The 16,297-nt window shown below is 42.9% G+C and overlaps 1 protein-coding gene across 2 annotated transcripts in view; it reads right to left on the reverse strand.

Annotated features, from left to right (window-relative positions):
* Nucleotides 1-5,005: 5,005 nt before the first annotated feature.
* Nucleotides 5,006-16,297, reverse strand: part of CBFB (core-binding factor subunit beta) — a 37,901-nt gene continuing 26,609 nt past the window's right edge. For both annotated transcript variants that reach the window (XM_009090658.4, XM_018914626.3), the window contains exon 6: nucleotides 5,006-7,303. In XM_009090658.4, the coding sequence (XP_009088906.1) occupies nucleotides 7,235-7,303 (69 nt within the window). In that variant the 3' untranslated portion in view covers nucleotides 5,006-7,234. The remainder of the gene's footprint in view (nucleotides 7,304-16,297) is intronic.

Genomic DNA, 16,297 nt, shown 5'->3' on the forward strand with positions numbered 1-16,297 from the left:
TCTCTTTCCGCCAGGCGCGGGCAGGGTGCGGAGCCCAGCTCGCCGCCGTGCCGGGCAGGAGCCGGGGTGCGGCGGGACCGGGGCACCGGGGATGGGCACCGAGGATGGGCACCCGCTCCTGCCCGGCTGGCTCAGCACGGAGCCAGCAGAGCCAGCAGCAGCTGCGAGGGACCAGCAGTCCTTCCAGGAGCCTCTGGCCGCTGCATCCTGGCTTCAGCTGCCGCCCAGCCAAGGCACTTGGGGTTTTAATCCTGCATTGAAAACTGGTGGGGAAATTTACCCTGGGAAAAAGGTAGAAGATGGATCTGGGGATTCTACAGAATTCCCAAACCTCTTATTGCAAGGGTTTATGGATCCAGGAGTGCTGCACATGCAGCAGGGCTTTCACCTGCTACAGTTTCACCTCCCGGTATATTTCCAAAAGGGATGTTTGATTGTCAGAGCTGATGATGAGGAAGGGCCATGGGACACGGTATGAAAAGGAGGGAGAGGGGTCAGCCCCTGCTCCAATCTGCTCCAGCCCTGGTGCTTGGGGTTTCATCATTTAAAAGAAGAGGAGTCAGATCTGCAGGAGCCCTCCCAGAGCTCCTGAAGATCTCTGCCCATTTTGTCACTGACTTCTGGTGAACGAGAGTGAGGGTGTGACTCGTGTCCTGTTCATGGGCTGTGGAGGACAGAACCAACAGCAGAGGTTCTCCCTGAGCCTCCTCCCGGTGCAGTGCCCCGTGGTCCTGCTGGCACATCCTGCCCCTGAGGCAGAGGTCTGGACGTGGAGAGGGTTTGCAGAGCTGGTGCTGAGGCACCTTGTGGGGTTGGTGGTTTCAGAAAGTCACGCAGCCGCCGGGACCACCAGCCCCAGGTCCCGGCAGTCACACACCAGCTGTGCTCTGCAGAGCAGAACTGAAAGCAGAACCAAAAAGAGGATCTGTCCTCTCATCTGTGTGGGAGCATCCGCCAAGGGGCTCTGGGCCGGGGCTGTCGCTGCCAAGGAAGTGTTTGGGGGTTCCTCAGCAGCAGCTCTGACCTGAGCAGGAGGCAATCACTGGGCAGCTCAGGGACAGGCTGTGCTTACAGCTCTGCCTGGCCCTCCCTTCCCTCCTCACCCTGGCCCCCAGACCTGAAACACAGCCAGAACAAATGGCCTGGAATCCTCCCTGTCCATCACAGGGGGAGGACTAAATGTTCTCTAAGATTTCCTGCAGCCCTGAGCATTGTATGATTCTGTGACCTGGAGTGGCTCTCATGCAGGTCTGAGCATCCCCAGCTATCCTCATCCTCCTGGGCCACAGCAGCTGTGGGCACAGGCTCCTGACTCCATGGGCAGGCCACCCAGGTGTCTGCCCACTGGTGGCCACCCTCTGGCTTGCTGGGGCAGCTGGGGAAGGCCTGTGAGGAGCTGGATGGTGCTGGAAGGGGCTGCAGTATCTCACCTCCAGAGCAGGTGTCTCACTGCAGCGCTGCCCCGTGCAGGGGCTGGAGTGAAGGACAGGCTGTTCTTGGTGGGGTGGGAGGGGACCTGGTTCTTCCTCTGGGGAGGTGGCACATAATTCTGGGAAGTGAGATACTCAGCAGCCTTCCTGCCCCTGAGGTGATGACAAGTCTGGTGTTTCTGGGTAGAGCTGCCTCTTTATTAAGAATTGTCTTCCAGTAAGAGTTGTCCCCCGCACAGCTTTGTTTGCAATCCAGCAGCAAACCCTCCACCAACCTCTCTGCTCTCCTCCAAGATTAGAGCTCCTGGGGGGTCATCAGGATGTCACTCCCCCTGTGCACCACTGCTACTGCTGTGAGGGGCCAAAGACCTGGAATTCTTCCAAAATCCTGCAAGGGCAGCAGAACCACCCCAGTCATCTGCCTCAGTAACAGTCACATGGGAAGTGATCAGGGACAAGTGCATCCCACAGACAAAGAGCTTTGGTTCCTGTCACTGCTTATTTCTCTGTGCCTAGACTTTGCTGGGTTTTTGTAAGGTATGAATAACAAAAGCTGAAAGGGTTGAACATGCAGGTGGGAAGGGCTCAGAGGGACAGACTCTCCCAGCAAGCCCGTGGATAACAGCTGGAAAAGCCAGGAGCTTTCAGGTGTAAATTTTGCTCCATCCCTAGAAGGTCTTTCTCTTTTCAAGTTAAACCCATGACCTGCTCCAGGGAAGAAAGAAGATTGCAAAGGGGGAAAGGTGGCAAAGCCACCAGTTCCCATGAAAAGCAGAGAATCACAGCCTGTAGAACAAGAGAAAGTGGAGCCCCAGGAAAACCCGTTCTGGGGTCCTCCAAGACCCCACCATCAGGTAAACAGGGTAGAAAACAGTTATATATCAGAAGAGTTGTGGGAAGCAACAAAGACTTGGCAGAAGTCTCACCAGCTGTGGTAAACTGTGGACCAGGCCCAGTAAGAGGCACAAAACTGAGCAAGAAGTGTTCTGGTTTCCCACTCCTTTCCCCAGCCATCCACTGTGCCAGGTGACAGCACCAGAGAGGCAGCACTCAGCTCTTCTGTGCTACTTTCCCCCCCTCTCACTACTGAGCTTTAAGAAATGAGCCCAAGGCAATTCTGAAAATTCACTTATCTCAACCTGTAATTGAGAAACCTATTTAATAGTTACTTAAACCCTGAGCAGCTCTGAGCTGCAGCAGTTGATGAATATGCATGGCCTGGGATTTACATTTGGTGGCAGTGTGAAGACAGGATGTCAGGCAAATGATCTATGAGAAATGTTGCCCATGCAAATGTTCACTCTGCTCCAAGTTCTCACTGCAATTCCCATCCTTGAAGCCATTTCTGTCATTCTCTTATTTGCATTGGAAATGTAGTAACAAAATAATGCAACTTCACAGAACCTGGTCCTAGTTCTGTGCAGACAGGATGGATTCTTTAATACATCCACTCTATGACAGAATGGAGTCCTGAACTAACAGCAAACAAACAAAGAAATACATATATATATATATATATATATATATATAAGTCCTGCCAAGGTCATCCCAGGCCATGCAGCTCTGGAGTTCTCTGAAACCACATCTTCATCCAACTTCCCAGCCCTTACCTGAACAAGGCTTGTTATTAGACAAACCAGCATAGATCTGCAGGAACAGAAAAGCTGCTGTTTTCACTCACAGTTCATTTTCTCAGTTTTCTGCTTTCAGAAGGGGGAGCATGAGCCCAGGACAGCTGCTGTTTCCATCCAGAGAAACTAGGAAACCTGCTTATCCACGTTTTGAGGACTTCAGTAAAGGGACTAAATATTGAGAACCCCAACTACAATGCTGCCCCAGCCCTGGGGTCCTTACCAAAAGGACATGGAGCTGCTGGAGCAAGCCCAGAGGAGACCACAAAGAAGCTCTAACGGCTGGAGCACCTCTCCTATAGACAGGAGTTCAGCCTGGAGAAGGCTCCAGGGAGACCTTAGAGCCCTCCCAGTAAGCAGAGGTTGGGGAGAGAATTTTAACAAGGGTGTGGACTGCCAGGACAAGGGGAAATGTCTTCAAACTGACAGAGGAGAGGTTTAAATTAGGTTTCAGGAAGATATTATTCCCTGTGAGGGGGGTGAGGCCCTGGCACAGGTTGCCCAGAGCAGCTGTGGATGCCCCATCCCTGGAACTGTTCAAGGCCAAACTGGGTGGGGCTCTGAGCAGCATGGTCTAGTGGGAGGTTGGAACTAGACGAGCTCCCTTTCAACCCCAACTATTTCAGAATTCTGAGAAACAGTTAATACTCTGTTCTCTTGGCTTCAGAAGAGGTCATGTAGGAGCAGGAGGTTAAAAAACGCAGCTGGAAGTGACCATACCTCACCTGCTGTGGTTGAGCTCCAGGTCCTGACATCCGTCTCAATTCCAGGAAGTTCCAGCATTTCCAGTGGTCTTTCACTCCCACATCAAGGACAGCCATCCCTAAGCCATGCTAGTTAAGGCACTGGATTGTAATGCTTTTAAAATTCTTTTCGGCCTATGCAGGAATATTTTCAGATTCCCTTTGCTAGTCACACACTTGAGAGGCAAATTCCCTCTAAGAAGAGCCACAGGACAAAGTGCCTCTGTCCTTTGACTTCAGCCAAGAAATGGCCATACAAGTACTGGACTCAGCCACTTGTGATGTGCCTAGGGCAGAAAAGTGAACCCTTCCATGAGCTTGCAGGTAAATGGACAAATTACCCAATGGCTTTATGAACAGCTGTTTGCAGATGCCTTTAAAACACTGCCTGGACAGCAGGGCTGGCAGACCCCATTTGCCCTCAGCAAGAGAAGCACAGCAATGTGGCTTGCTGTTTGTCTTTTTTAAAAGCTACCTCCCTTTCACACTGGAGAACATCTCCAGGAAAGCCACAGGTCACAGCAGTGCTTTTTTCCTTTGGTAATTTCTGGTCTGTTCACAGCCAGGTGGTAAAAGTCTAAAATGGGGTTACTAGTTATCCTTTTGCACATAAATAGTCTTAAAGCACTGTTATGAAACAAGCAATCCTCTACCTGATTTCAGGACTTCAGCACTGTCAGTCAGTCAGTGTTAGCTATTTGAAGTTACACCACCTAAAATTTTAGCAGCTCCAGAAGGTTTTCAGGTGTAGCATACAACATTCATATTTTCCCTGCAGAACTTTACCACATTTCCTGCACTTACACATGTAATCACCCTGGTTCCCCCCTTGCCCAAAGCAGCACAATTAACAAGGTTTGGTGGCTGTTCTCACAATGTGCCCACAAAAAACACTCTGCAAGCTCACACAGCCCCCTGCTTGGGGCCCCTGGAGCAGATCCACACTTTCAGAGTAAGAAGGGCATATCAGTTTTAAGAAACAAGAGGTTTAGGGCAGCACAGTCCACCTTTTCCCCAGTGCAGACCCTTCTATTAAAGGCTGCTCCCAGAGAGCAGCTGAACACAGCAGAGGAGAGGGGTCAGTTAGATAAGTGACCACTGGATGTCACCACTGCTTTAGCCACAGACATCAAGGCAGCCTTGCACCTCAACAAAATATGTCAGCAGGGACTACCAGGGAGTCGAATAAACTTACAGCACCTTGTTTTCACTACACAGAAGTTTATTATGAAAATTAAACATACAACACAAAAAGTAGCAAAAGCAATCCTGTAGCTTAAGGCAACTCTTACAGGAGATGAATTCAAGAAAGATGATGCAACTTCGGTTTAAATAGAAATTATGAAAAATATCAAATTGCATCAATAACTTAAAATGCACTTTAAAAAGTCTGCACTAACCAGCAGAGGGTAAGGGCTGTGATCTTAATGCCAGCATTAAGATATGGAAAGCAGCAGAATGCTAAATGATGATAGGGAAAGTTCAGTATTTACATAGAGATAGCAACGTTAATATCTGATAGCGTCATTTCCTGTGTTCTTATGGTTTAAAACCATTGTCTGAAACGTTAGGAAAACCTTTTAAAATAAATCTTCAGACTATTCCATCAAAAATACACAGATGGCAGAGAAGATCCAAGGCCAGGGATGCGTGCAGATGCATGCGTGTGTCCCTTAAATAACTCTTTGCAGAAACACTTTAGAAAAATTATTTCTTTGGGGGAAGAAGAGCAAGAAGAATATGTGGCCACAGAGTGAAAAAGATTATCTTTCAGGTGAATCACATTTAAATTGAAGTATCAAAATATTTCTATTTGATGACATTCTCACAGTTTACAGTTAATGACATTTTTAAGTGAATGTTAAATATTCATATTATTAACATACAAAGATTCTCCTTCACATTGACATCTGCTTACATTTTGCAAGACCTCTTTTGCATCAATTGTTTTGCCATTAATGAGGAATGTATAATTGTCTTAATTATAGAATTTAATTAAGATTTAACTGTTCTAACCATATAGAGTTTCTACCTTTAATATAATTCTTAAAATACTGGATTCAGATCCCTTATTTTAAAAAGGTATTTAAGCGACATTTTAATCAATCAGGCTGTACAGGAAGCACCACAATTTAACAAAGCCAAATGACATCACATTTCTAATCAATTTTCTTTAAATATTGGATGCAATGAAATCTTTGGAGCAAGTCCATTCACCATCACCCCAAATGAAACAAGATTAATTAATACATTAATTCATCCCAAATCTTACCCTGTTAGAAAATGCAATATATACTGCAACAGTCTTAATTTGCATAAGATTTAATAGAAGGGGCCTATGTGCAGTATGAGGCTCCTGCACACAAGCTCATCTCAGCTTTTCACCATTCAGCACAACTTTACAAAAAGCCTAAGATATAAAATATACTTAAAGCAGTTATCTTAAACATGATTTCATATATATCACCTTGGCAGCTGATCACTTTTGTTCCCAGTTTAAATGCTGTTGAATCTGATTGTGGAGTTGCAGTATCCCTTTGAAGAACTAGTTAAAAAAATCCCTGAATAAAACAGAAGCCAGCCTGCGACTTCCTCTGAGTTTCAGTAAAGCACTATATACAGGGTATAACAGCCACCCAAACTCACTTGGAACAGAATAAAATCTGAGACAGATAACGGGGTAGAATGCAATAATGCACGAGAATATACATTTTAAGGTTTTTATCATTTTAAAAGTGGAACCAAGGAATTGTTAGCAGTTAAATGAATACTGCAACTGTAACATTTACAAACCCACAAAGTTTGAAAACTGATTCCAACAGCTCTGATTCACTGGGTTTAGCTTGGAAATAATGCAAAATAATGTCAGCAGTTTTAATAAGGTCTTGCAAATTTAGAAAAAAAGAAAACCGAAAGAAAAATAAGAATGCATTATCTAAAATAAAGCAGGAACACAATAAGGACAATCAAAATTCCAAAAGCCCATATTAAAAAATTAAGCTTGGAATGCATTGGCTTCCAGCAGTTTACAAAAAAAAACCCAAAAAAACAAAAACCAAACCAAAAACAAAAGTTGCTCTAAATCTGTAATATCTTGACCTATTTTTAAGTGACAATTTTTATTACAGTTGAGAAAAATGGTTTTATAGCTGCATAAGTTTCCATTTCACTAAAATAGTGCCAACAAAAATAAGTTTGCATAGAAAAACAAAATTTCGAATTGCCACTGGCTACATGCTTAAAATGGGAAATGCAGGTATTGTAACATAAACATAGTGCAAACCATGGCAGTTCTGGTGACTCGGACCGCCGCAGGTCAGGAAACAGACCATAATATACCCAGTTCTCACAGTTTCTGGTCTTTTATTCAATCCTTTGCCAAGTAGAAGCAATGCACATGTGCAGAGCTGGGGGACGCCGCTGCCGCTGGTTAACGTAGTTTGAGATCGTCGCCACTGCCCAGGTTGGAGCCAGGACTAGGGTCTTGCTGTCTTCTTGCCTGCATGAACCAACACACACTGAGGATCAGCAGCCAGGAAATGATCAGCTCTCTTATTCAGTATATTAACACACCTAAGACCAGAACCAATACAAGTTAAGCATACAACACAAAAAGTAGCAAAAGCAATCCTGTAGCTTAAGGCAACTCTTACAGGAGATGAATTCAAGAACTTCAGTTTAAATAGAAATCATGAAAAATATCAAATTCATCAATAACTTGAAATGCACTTTAAAAAGTCTGCACTAACCAGCAGAGAGGGTAAGGACTGTGATATTAATGCCAGCATTAAGATATGGAAAGCAGCAGAATGCTAAATGATGATAGGGAAAGTTCAGTATTTACGTAGAGATAGCTACATTAATTGTAAAGAAACTTGACAATTTGAGCAGTGAGTAAAGCAATACTTTTTAACATCAAAATCATTATTTTCCCCACAGTTCAGTTTGCCCCCCCAGGCTCCCAGGAGGGCAGTGGGTCTGGCAGTCCCTGTCCCTGAGGGGCTCAGAGCCTGCTATGCTCCCCTCCCAGCCCAGAGGTCCCAGCAGGGACTGTGTGCTCGTGCTCACACACACGCACACTCACACAGCCAGGCTTCAAACATTGCTTCAGCAATCAGCATGAGACTCCCACAATAGTTAGGCAACAATTTTGTGTCTCTTCTTCCAAAAAAAAATTTCTTTCTGTTAACCTTTTCTGTCAGTTTTAAGGAGAAAGGCTACAATATGAGATAGAATACATCACACCATTTCCAGATAATTTCATGAGGGAAGCATTACTTTAGCTTCCTCTAGAATCAAAAGGCTTATAGTAACACATGAGCACAATTTAATCCATAGATGGAAACACATTTTAACTCCTCATAAAAGCTGGGGTTTTACTGCTTTCTTCTTTGGTGCACCTGCAAAGTTAACAAACTGAGAAAACGGACATATGATTGCACCCCTGTATTAAAACAAAAGTAATGTAAGTTCTCCTTTAAATAAATTATTCTGTTAAACAGTTTGAGTCAATAACATTGTAAAGAGGTAATTAGGAATGGTCAGCAACAGTAAAAGACATGGCTATCTACTTTCTCTGCCTGTACACAGGTACAGCACACACAAATGCTGCAGGTAAATACTTTAAGACATTGATTTCCTTAAAATTTTAAAGCCTTACTTCGACTCTGAGAACATCTAATACATGCTAGCTGGTTTTTAAGACATTTTAGTAGCAGCACTTTTATTGAAGTTTATAGAGTGAATAGCTGGCACCATGGCCTGTCACTGCCACATGTCCCAGACAGTCCCAGGCCACATTCTCAGCTGGTGGAAGGTGTCACTACTCAGGCTTTATTCCGAGTGCCTCCATCAGAGGCAATAACCCGCCCTATTCAGGGCTTTAAAAAATGCAAACCAGTGACAACTTCCCTTTTCTGAAATACTTTTCCTATGTTCCTGAAAGACTGGGGAACAGCCTCAACACAGGCACTGTGCCACTGGAACACCCTTCAAGCAGTTACCCTGTTGGCACCATCACACAGAGCTGTGACTAGCAGGGGCACGTGTGCTGCTCTTGGGTGTTCCCTGGGCTCTGCTGAGCCCCATTTAGTGACAGAGAGGAACCCTCCCCACAGCACAGCAGTTGCCCCAGCTCATCAGGTGCTGCTGCTGCTCTCCCACTCCAAAGGGTGAGCAAGCACAGCCTGCTTCCTCCAAACCCTCTGGCATTCACTGCTGACACCACTTTTTCCAACTTAGACCTTTCACTTCTTTCTCCCTTATCCTTCTTGTCTGCCTAATTGTATGCTCCCAGTGCACTAGGTTAGCTGCACCCAGACAGAGAACTGCTGCTTCCTTCTCCTATTTAAAAGCCAGTTTAAAGCTACATTATCCTTTCATGGAAATGGTTCCTCTCTGATGCACATGGAGTTAATTCAATAAATCCCTCTAGTAATCAGCATGTTTCTAGAGCAGACAATCCCCTCCTGCACTCTCCTGCCACTATTGCTTTGGAAACACCTCCACTAACTTAAATATCACAATTGCTACCTACTACATTTATGTATTCAGTGTTGGCTGCACTTTAGACAATTAAGAGTGAGCCAATCTTTTTGCTCTGTTCTATCTGCACTAGTTGTACTCTGAAGGAACAATCTGCTTCTCCTGCTTGCAGAAGAAATCTGAAGGTGAGAACCACACCACTGCTGGTGCACAAACCCACAGATTTCTCAGTAATCTTCCTGAGGAATCACACTAAAGCAAACTGCTCTAATCACCACACAGCACTGATGACTTTAAGTGTTTAAGGGTGTACTCCTTAAGGCCCTTGAAACAACTTCTGCACACTGTCCTCTTTGTAGAGATACAAAGTATTACAAGATGGCATTTAATGAAGCTTTTTACATTATTTCCAAAAGCCAAATCATTCAGCTTTGACTATCAAAATCACTGAAGGAAACCCCACACTTCCTTTTTCCTTCAACAGAAAAGTCAACTGTGCTGTAAATATTTTCTTCACATGAAACGGTTGTTCATCAAGTCTGAATAGATACTTCCAGGCTAATTTAAGAGTTGTACCAAGATTAACAAAACAGCAACAGTTCTACTTTGCATACCCTTCTATTGAACAGACTGTAACAAGATTTCTTCTGGTTTTACTGCTGCCTTTTTCCTCTAAAAGAAAGCAAAGACATGCACTGTCTTTAACAATTACCAAAATCTTACTTCTACCAATTTCGCACTCGATAAACATTTTTACACTTAACTAGAAAAGACCAGCAAGTTAATTGCTGCTATACTAGTGCTCTAAAAACAACAGTGTTTCTTCTTCAGAAAACAAATCACATGCACAGCAATTTTATTATCAAATTTCAGTGAAGGCTCCAAGATATGAGCATATGGTTGCATTTATGCTTTGCTTAAAGTGGCCCTTTCTTTCAAAGCATATGAAGGAATTTGCATGATTTGTGACCTCATTGCTACAAGTAGAGTTTGCAGAAGCCACTAGTGAACAACTACCAGATTTGCCCTTTCAAGTGATATGCAAAAAGCATTACAAATGAACCTCAAGTATACCAAAACCAGTCATTACAATATCTTACAACAGTGTATGTGGATAAAGGTGTAATTTTGCAATTCAGTAAGTGGGAATTTACACAAGCAACTGCAACATGTTGGAATGACAGCTCTGACTCAGGCACCCTCCTTTCCTTGTGCTACTACTGTGCAAAAAGACAAATGTGTGAGGCAGGCTTGTTCTAGCAGTCATAGACATTCTGCCAGGGCACAACGTGCTCAGTATACAGCAACTACAACTGGGCTTCACAGGCTGAAAGAAAAATACTAAAATTAAAAGATGCTTGGTAAAGACTAGAAAAATCACTTTGTACAAAGACAGGAAGCACACTGTGGAGCAAGAAGCATTGGGTGCTATTTTTGTCCACTGACAATTGGAAAATATAACTTCCATAAGAAATGCCACGAGATCCTTAACACCCCCTTGCAGGAGGAGTGTGACTATCACACGAAGGCCCTACACAAGCAGGGTAGTATCTGCTAGTTCTCAGTCTATTACAGGAAGCTAAAACTTCCCTTTTATAGATATAAACTAGCAATTTCCAGACTTCTCACCACTGGGGGTCCTATACTCCCCAGCATAGCTAATCAATCCTCTAAATTGCAGTTTTTGCTGTTATTTTTGAAATGCATATCTTTTGCTGCCACACAAAATCAGCAGCATTACTCTCAGTGAATAATGGGCTCAGCTTCTCAAGGATTAAGGAGACTTGCTTCAATTAAGAAAGATGCATCTATCTTTGCCATTGGGAAATGGAATACACTGCTATGAGTCATGCTTAATGAGCCATGAGAAAACAGCAGTTATTCATCTTTTCTCTGTGTATTTCATTTTTTTCAGTCAAACGTTGATTTTAAGTTTGAAGGAGCACTACCTCACATGTTCTTCATCTGTTATTTAGTGAAAGGATAACAAATATTTGCTTGTGAGAAACTTGTAATTAATACAGAGATCCCACCAGAGCTGCAATTATCCTAAAAATGAATGTATTTTAACCAACATTGCCAGTTTTCTTCCAAATATCCAGGAACAGAAGAGTTAACCTGATGGACACATCAGGAGTTTCAACACTGAAAAATACTTTGCACTCAGCTTTCAGAACATGAAGCCATGCAAATCTTCTGCTGCACAGAAGGAATCGTAACTGGCCACAAGCCATTGAAAACCTCTAACCCTGGAGAGGGTGTGATGACCAACTGAAAGAATTGCAGGAACGTATTTGGCAAAAAACCATTTCAAAGCCTCCTTTCAAATGCTACTCTAGACTTATTCATGCTGAACTCATAATGCTGGTACCATGGGGGTAATGACTGACAAAAAAGAGAAGAGTTACTAAAAAAGCATCTTGACTTGAGAGTAAGCAAACATAGAAAGTGTGCCCTATAGTACTCCTTACACCTCTGCTCTCTTTAACCTCTGATGTCTGAGCTTTTCCCAAGCCTAAATATAGGCTAAGGGGAATGGACTGAAAGTCCTAGCAAGAGTAAGATGCAGTATATCTGTATCATATTATCTTTCTTCTCAATAAACTAGATAGCTTGGAATGATTAAATCAGTAAGTTTTATCATTTACTTTTCTGAACAAGAACCACATTGGAGACTTTATATCTGTTACTGGGGCACAGAGGAAAAACAGATGGGCAATAAGGAAGGTAGCACATAAGCAGTTCCTCCAGCAGCCAAGACAGCCAGAACACATCCACCTCCTCCAACCACTCAATCCTGCCCCACGCTGCAGCCTATTGTGCTTCCAACTGTGCCTACAGAACTCCTTAAACTGACTTTAAGAAAGCATCTCTAACCAGCCCCTTCCTGTGCATGTTCTGAGGCCTCAAACATACCTAAGGAAACCAACTCCTCTTACCACATGAGCTCATCAGGAAAAGATAATGCAGTCCCACTGTGTGGGTTACATGATATCTCTGAGAAAGCAGAACTGAGAAAGCTGGAAGCAAATTTAGTAAGGATGGACAGGGCTGCCATGAAGATGGCCCTCCCTTTCTATGAATCACTTAAAAAAAGCAGTAGGGAAAATTGGGACCTCTGAATGCCACACAGTGAAATGACAAATACAACCATACCCACTGCATTTACAACTTGGGACACTGGTGAAGAGGAGGGAAGGAAGAGGGAGCTAATTTGATGAAGGGCTGTCACAAAAAGAATAGCCAAAATAAAGTCTCTTCATGGACAACTCCACTGCAGTTCTTTAATTGGATTCTGGCAGCTCTGTCCTGTTTAAACAGACAGAGCAAATGCATTATGTGCCTTGGCATCTGCCATCTATAATTTACTAAATAAGTGAAAAATCAGGCTATGCTATGAAAAACTAAACAGTGAACATTTGGATTCTCTTAGGACTGCCAACCTCCTGAAAAGGGATAAAAAAAAAAAAACCAACCAACCAAACCTGAGAATTCTAAAAAGTATCTGCAAAGTAAAGTATACAACCACAGGATAAAAACCACCCAAATGAAAAAAAAAAGAAAAAAACAAACCAAAAACAGCCCTGAAATAAAGAGAGCAATACTCAGAAAAATGACCAGTTACACCCAAGCTCACCTTCACATTAGTCCTGGTATCTGAGGCAGACCCACAGCAATGAGCTGAAAACTGAGTTGCTGGTTAAAGACAGCCTCTCCCACGGAGATGTGAACATGGTTCACAGTGCTGGCCCTGCCTCCAGTAACCTTTACTAGACAGAAGGGCAGGAGAAACCCAGCCTTCAGAACTGGAGTCAGCAAAGCTGGGGCCCTACAGCACAGTGAGGCTGCCAACTGATATATCACAGAACTCCTCTGGTCACAGCTTGATGAAGAAGCCCATGTGCTCCCTACTCTCTGGGGGCCTTGCACAGAGATCTCAATCTGCACTTCTCAGAAGTTCAGCCACAGCAGCACCACTACACACTGCATCCATGAGCCCCTGGCAGCACAGGGGATATGATCTTTACCACATTCCTAGCAGGCATAGCTATCAGCATCAGACTTCATGGCTTGGATCCAGTCTCTGCAGTTGCTTTGTTGGCTGCCCATAACATTCATTTTGCTATCAGCTCTCCTTTTCACTGAACCTGGGAAGGAGTAGCCTTGATCTTTCTAAATTATAATGTCAAGCACCACTTAAATTATGCAAATAATGGAAAACAGGCTCTCAAACTTGGCAAGAGATCTGGATGTTAGACTGAAGCAACTGAAGAACTATTAATGCCATGAATTCTATACCCAATGCTCTTTTTTATTCCTGCTTCCATTCTGATTGTCTTTCAAGCTCACTGAAAGTCAAAATAAAACATTTTCCTGACAAAGGCCATTGATAAGAGTTATTTAGCACTTAACTTCCATCAAGACTTCATTTCAAACTACTATCTACTTCCTAGGAACAGACTGAAAACACACATGAACTGTGTTACCTGCAGAGCCTGCTCTCCCACAGGTTGTGAGAGAGCTGCAGAGCATGTCCAGGCCAAGCAGCACAGCTGCTTTCTGACCCCCGTGTACCCCCTCACCTGAAATCTTTGCAATGGCTGCATCTTTGTTTAAAAGCTATTACAAAGGTAATGATTCTGCTGCCCCAAAGTGGACCAAGGTCACTGCAAGCCAAGGAAGGAAAAAGCACAGCAGGAATAGGTAGCTCTGAAGAGTGTTGAGTAGAGACTGAAATTTTTACTTTCATATTTAAACTTCTTTTCCAAGGGAAAAAAGCTTGAAGTGCTCCCTTTTAGAAAGCACTGTTTGAAAGCTGGTCTAAAGGTTATAAATTTATAATTAATATTGATTGCCTCCAGACAGTATTCCTCTGTTGCTCAGCCCCTTTCTAACCTTCATTGACTGAGAGAAGACGCTTATATTACAGAATTCCCCGATTTGCAAGATTGATCTCCTCTGTCCCACAGTCAGCATTGATTCTGTACAGCACAAATTGTTTTTCTGATCTATGCATTCTACAGCACTTTTGCACAAGCACCAGCTATATAAGTTCTTGTGAAGCAAGCCAGTCATAACTTAACTGGCCTTCTTGTACTGGACTGGCACTGCAGAACCTCTCCAGGCAACACACTCCCACTCAAACACCTCTTTCCAAGTTATGTTGTATCCATTCTGCATCTAAACAAATTATTTATGCTTGTGGACAAGCACATACCAAGTCTACACTAGCCACTGCATCTGAAAAATCAACAGTTTGGGTTTCTTTCATATCCAAAAACCTGTGTTAAAGGTTATACTGTTTTTCTATCATCATCAGTTTGGAGAGTACATATAATAAACACTAATTAAATTATTCCAGATTAATAAGGAAAAAATCCCCTTAAAATCTGATGAGAAATTTTTTTTAAAAAAACCCCAAGCCAAAATTAAAAACAAAAGTCCCCACATACTTATTGTAATACTATACTTTCTTCTGAAGCCAGTTGTATTTGAGAAAAATATAATTAGTTAGAGCATTTATTTACACTAGGAGTTTCATCTTAGAAAAAATTAAGAAAAAGAGAATAATTTCACTGTCTAGAACCTTGGGAAGAACATGAAAGCCAGTCCTACTACTTTGTTTTCTTTCAACTGTAAACTGTTTACATTTCTGTAACAAAATCCTGTTTGTTTTTTAAGAGTTCCCAACTTCAGCAAAATTAAATTAAATGTATCTTGCCCATTTCAACTGGTAATTCCCAACAAACAAGAATAATATGTAAAAACCTAGGGCAGCACACATTTAAAATTAAGGTAAATTTTTACTCCAGCACTCTTTAAAGGGTGGGGTTGGTGGGGGTTTTTGGTGCTTTGTATTGAGAGGGATTGCTTCTGGAAGAAAAACAAGCTCCAAAACAGGGTTTTTTCAGCAAAATGGAGGTTTTTAAAATGGGAATTTCATGCAGTTTCCCAAAATGGCTCTGCTCAGCCATTAATGTAATTTATATTTAGCACAAGACCACAAACAGACAGATTGCTAGACTAGACTGTTTTAGGGAGAGCAAACCACTCCGTCTCTTTACTCACAGTGTTGCTAAAATAAAGAGCATGGCAGCAACACAGGAAAGGAACACAAAGTAGAAAAATATGACATTTCAAAAATACTTGAAGAAATTACATTGGAAGACTAAGAGCAGATCCAACCCATCCCCAAGTAAAGCCATGGGGACATCCTAAGCCAAGCTCTGGAGAGCACAGCTGGACAAACTGTGTACTCACACAGATCAGTGCAAGTCTAAAATTACAGTTGGTCTGTATAAAACAAACCTCCACAAAATACCCCCACCTGCACACAGCAACACACCAGAGGGCCTCTTCTCTTCACCCACCCCTTGAAAATCCATGGCTTTGTGCCATCTGCTCCAGCAAAGAGCTGTCTGGAGGCACCTGCTTGCAGCTTTCCTCATTGAACACGGACCATTGCTTCCAATACATTCTAATTTCACCAACTAGAGGCTGTTTAAATGTCTCCAAGCCATTCTGGACAGTGTAACACATTTTTGCATCATGCCACTATGCTAGAAGACTGAAAAACAAGCAAAAGCTCTTCCTGGAAATTCACGTCTAGACAGCAACTTCAGAGTAATTTCTGCAGAACACTTCTTGTCCTGACTCTAACTCTGGTCATTCATACTGAAACCACAGCAGAGACACTCAGACTGACTCCCAACCACGACACAAGGAGATAAAGACATGAAAATTAAACATCTGCCTCACCAACATCCCTTCAGTCTCCTTGCTCTTCTAGTTTGGCAAAGGGGAGCGTACAAATACTTCAAGTTCATACACCTCATTTTTTAAACAATCTTTAAATGGGGATAAGGTCTTTCTTAATGTGTATTATTAAACATTCTGTCTCAGCATTCCAACATTTTTGTAGAAGTAAAAGTCATTGGGATACCTTATTAATTTTGAAGGCACTGAGAACAGTCACTGACTTCAAAAGCATCTTTGAAACAAAAGAATC

Source organism: Serinus canaria, chromosome 11, assembly GCF_022539315.1.
Source record: "Serinus canaria isolate serCan28SL12 chromosome 11, serCan2020, whole genome shotgun sequence".
In the NCBI taxonomy this organism is placed as follows: domain Eukaryota; kingdom Metazoa; phylum Chordata; class Aves; order Passeriformes; family Fringillidae; genus Serinus; species Serinus canaria.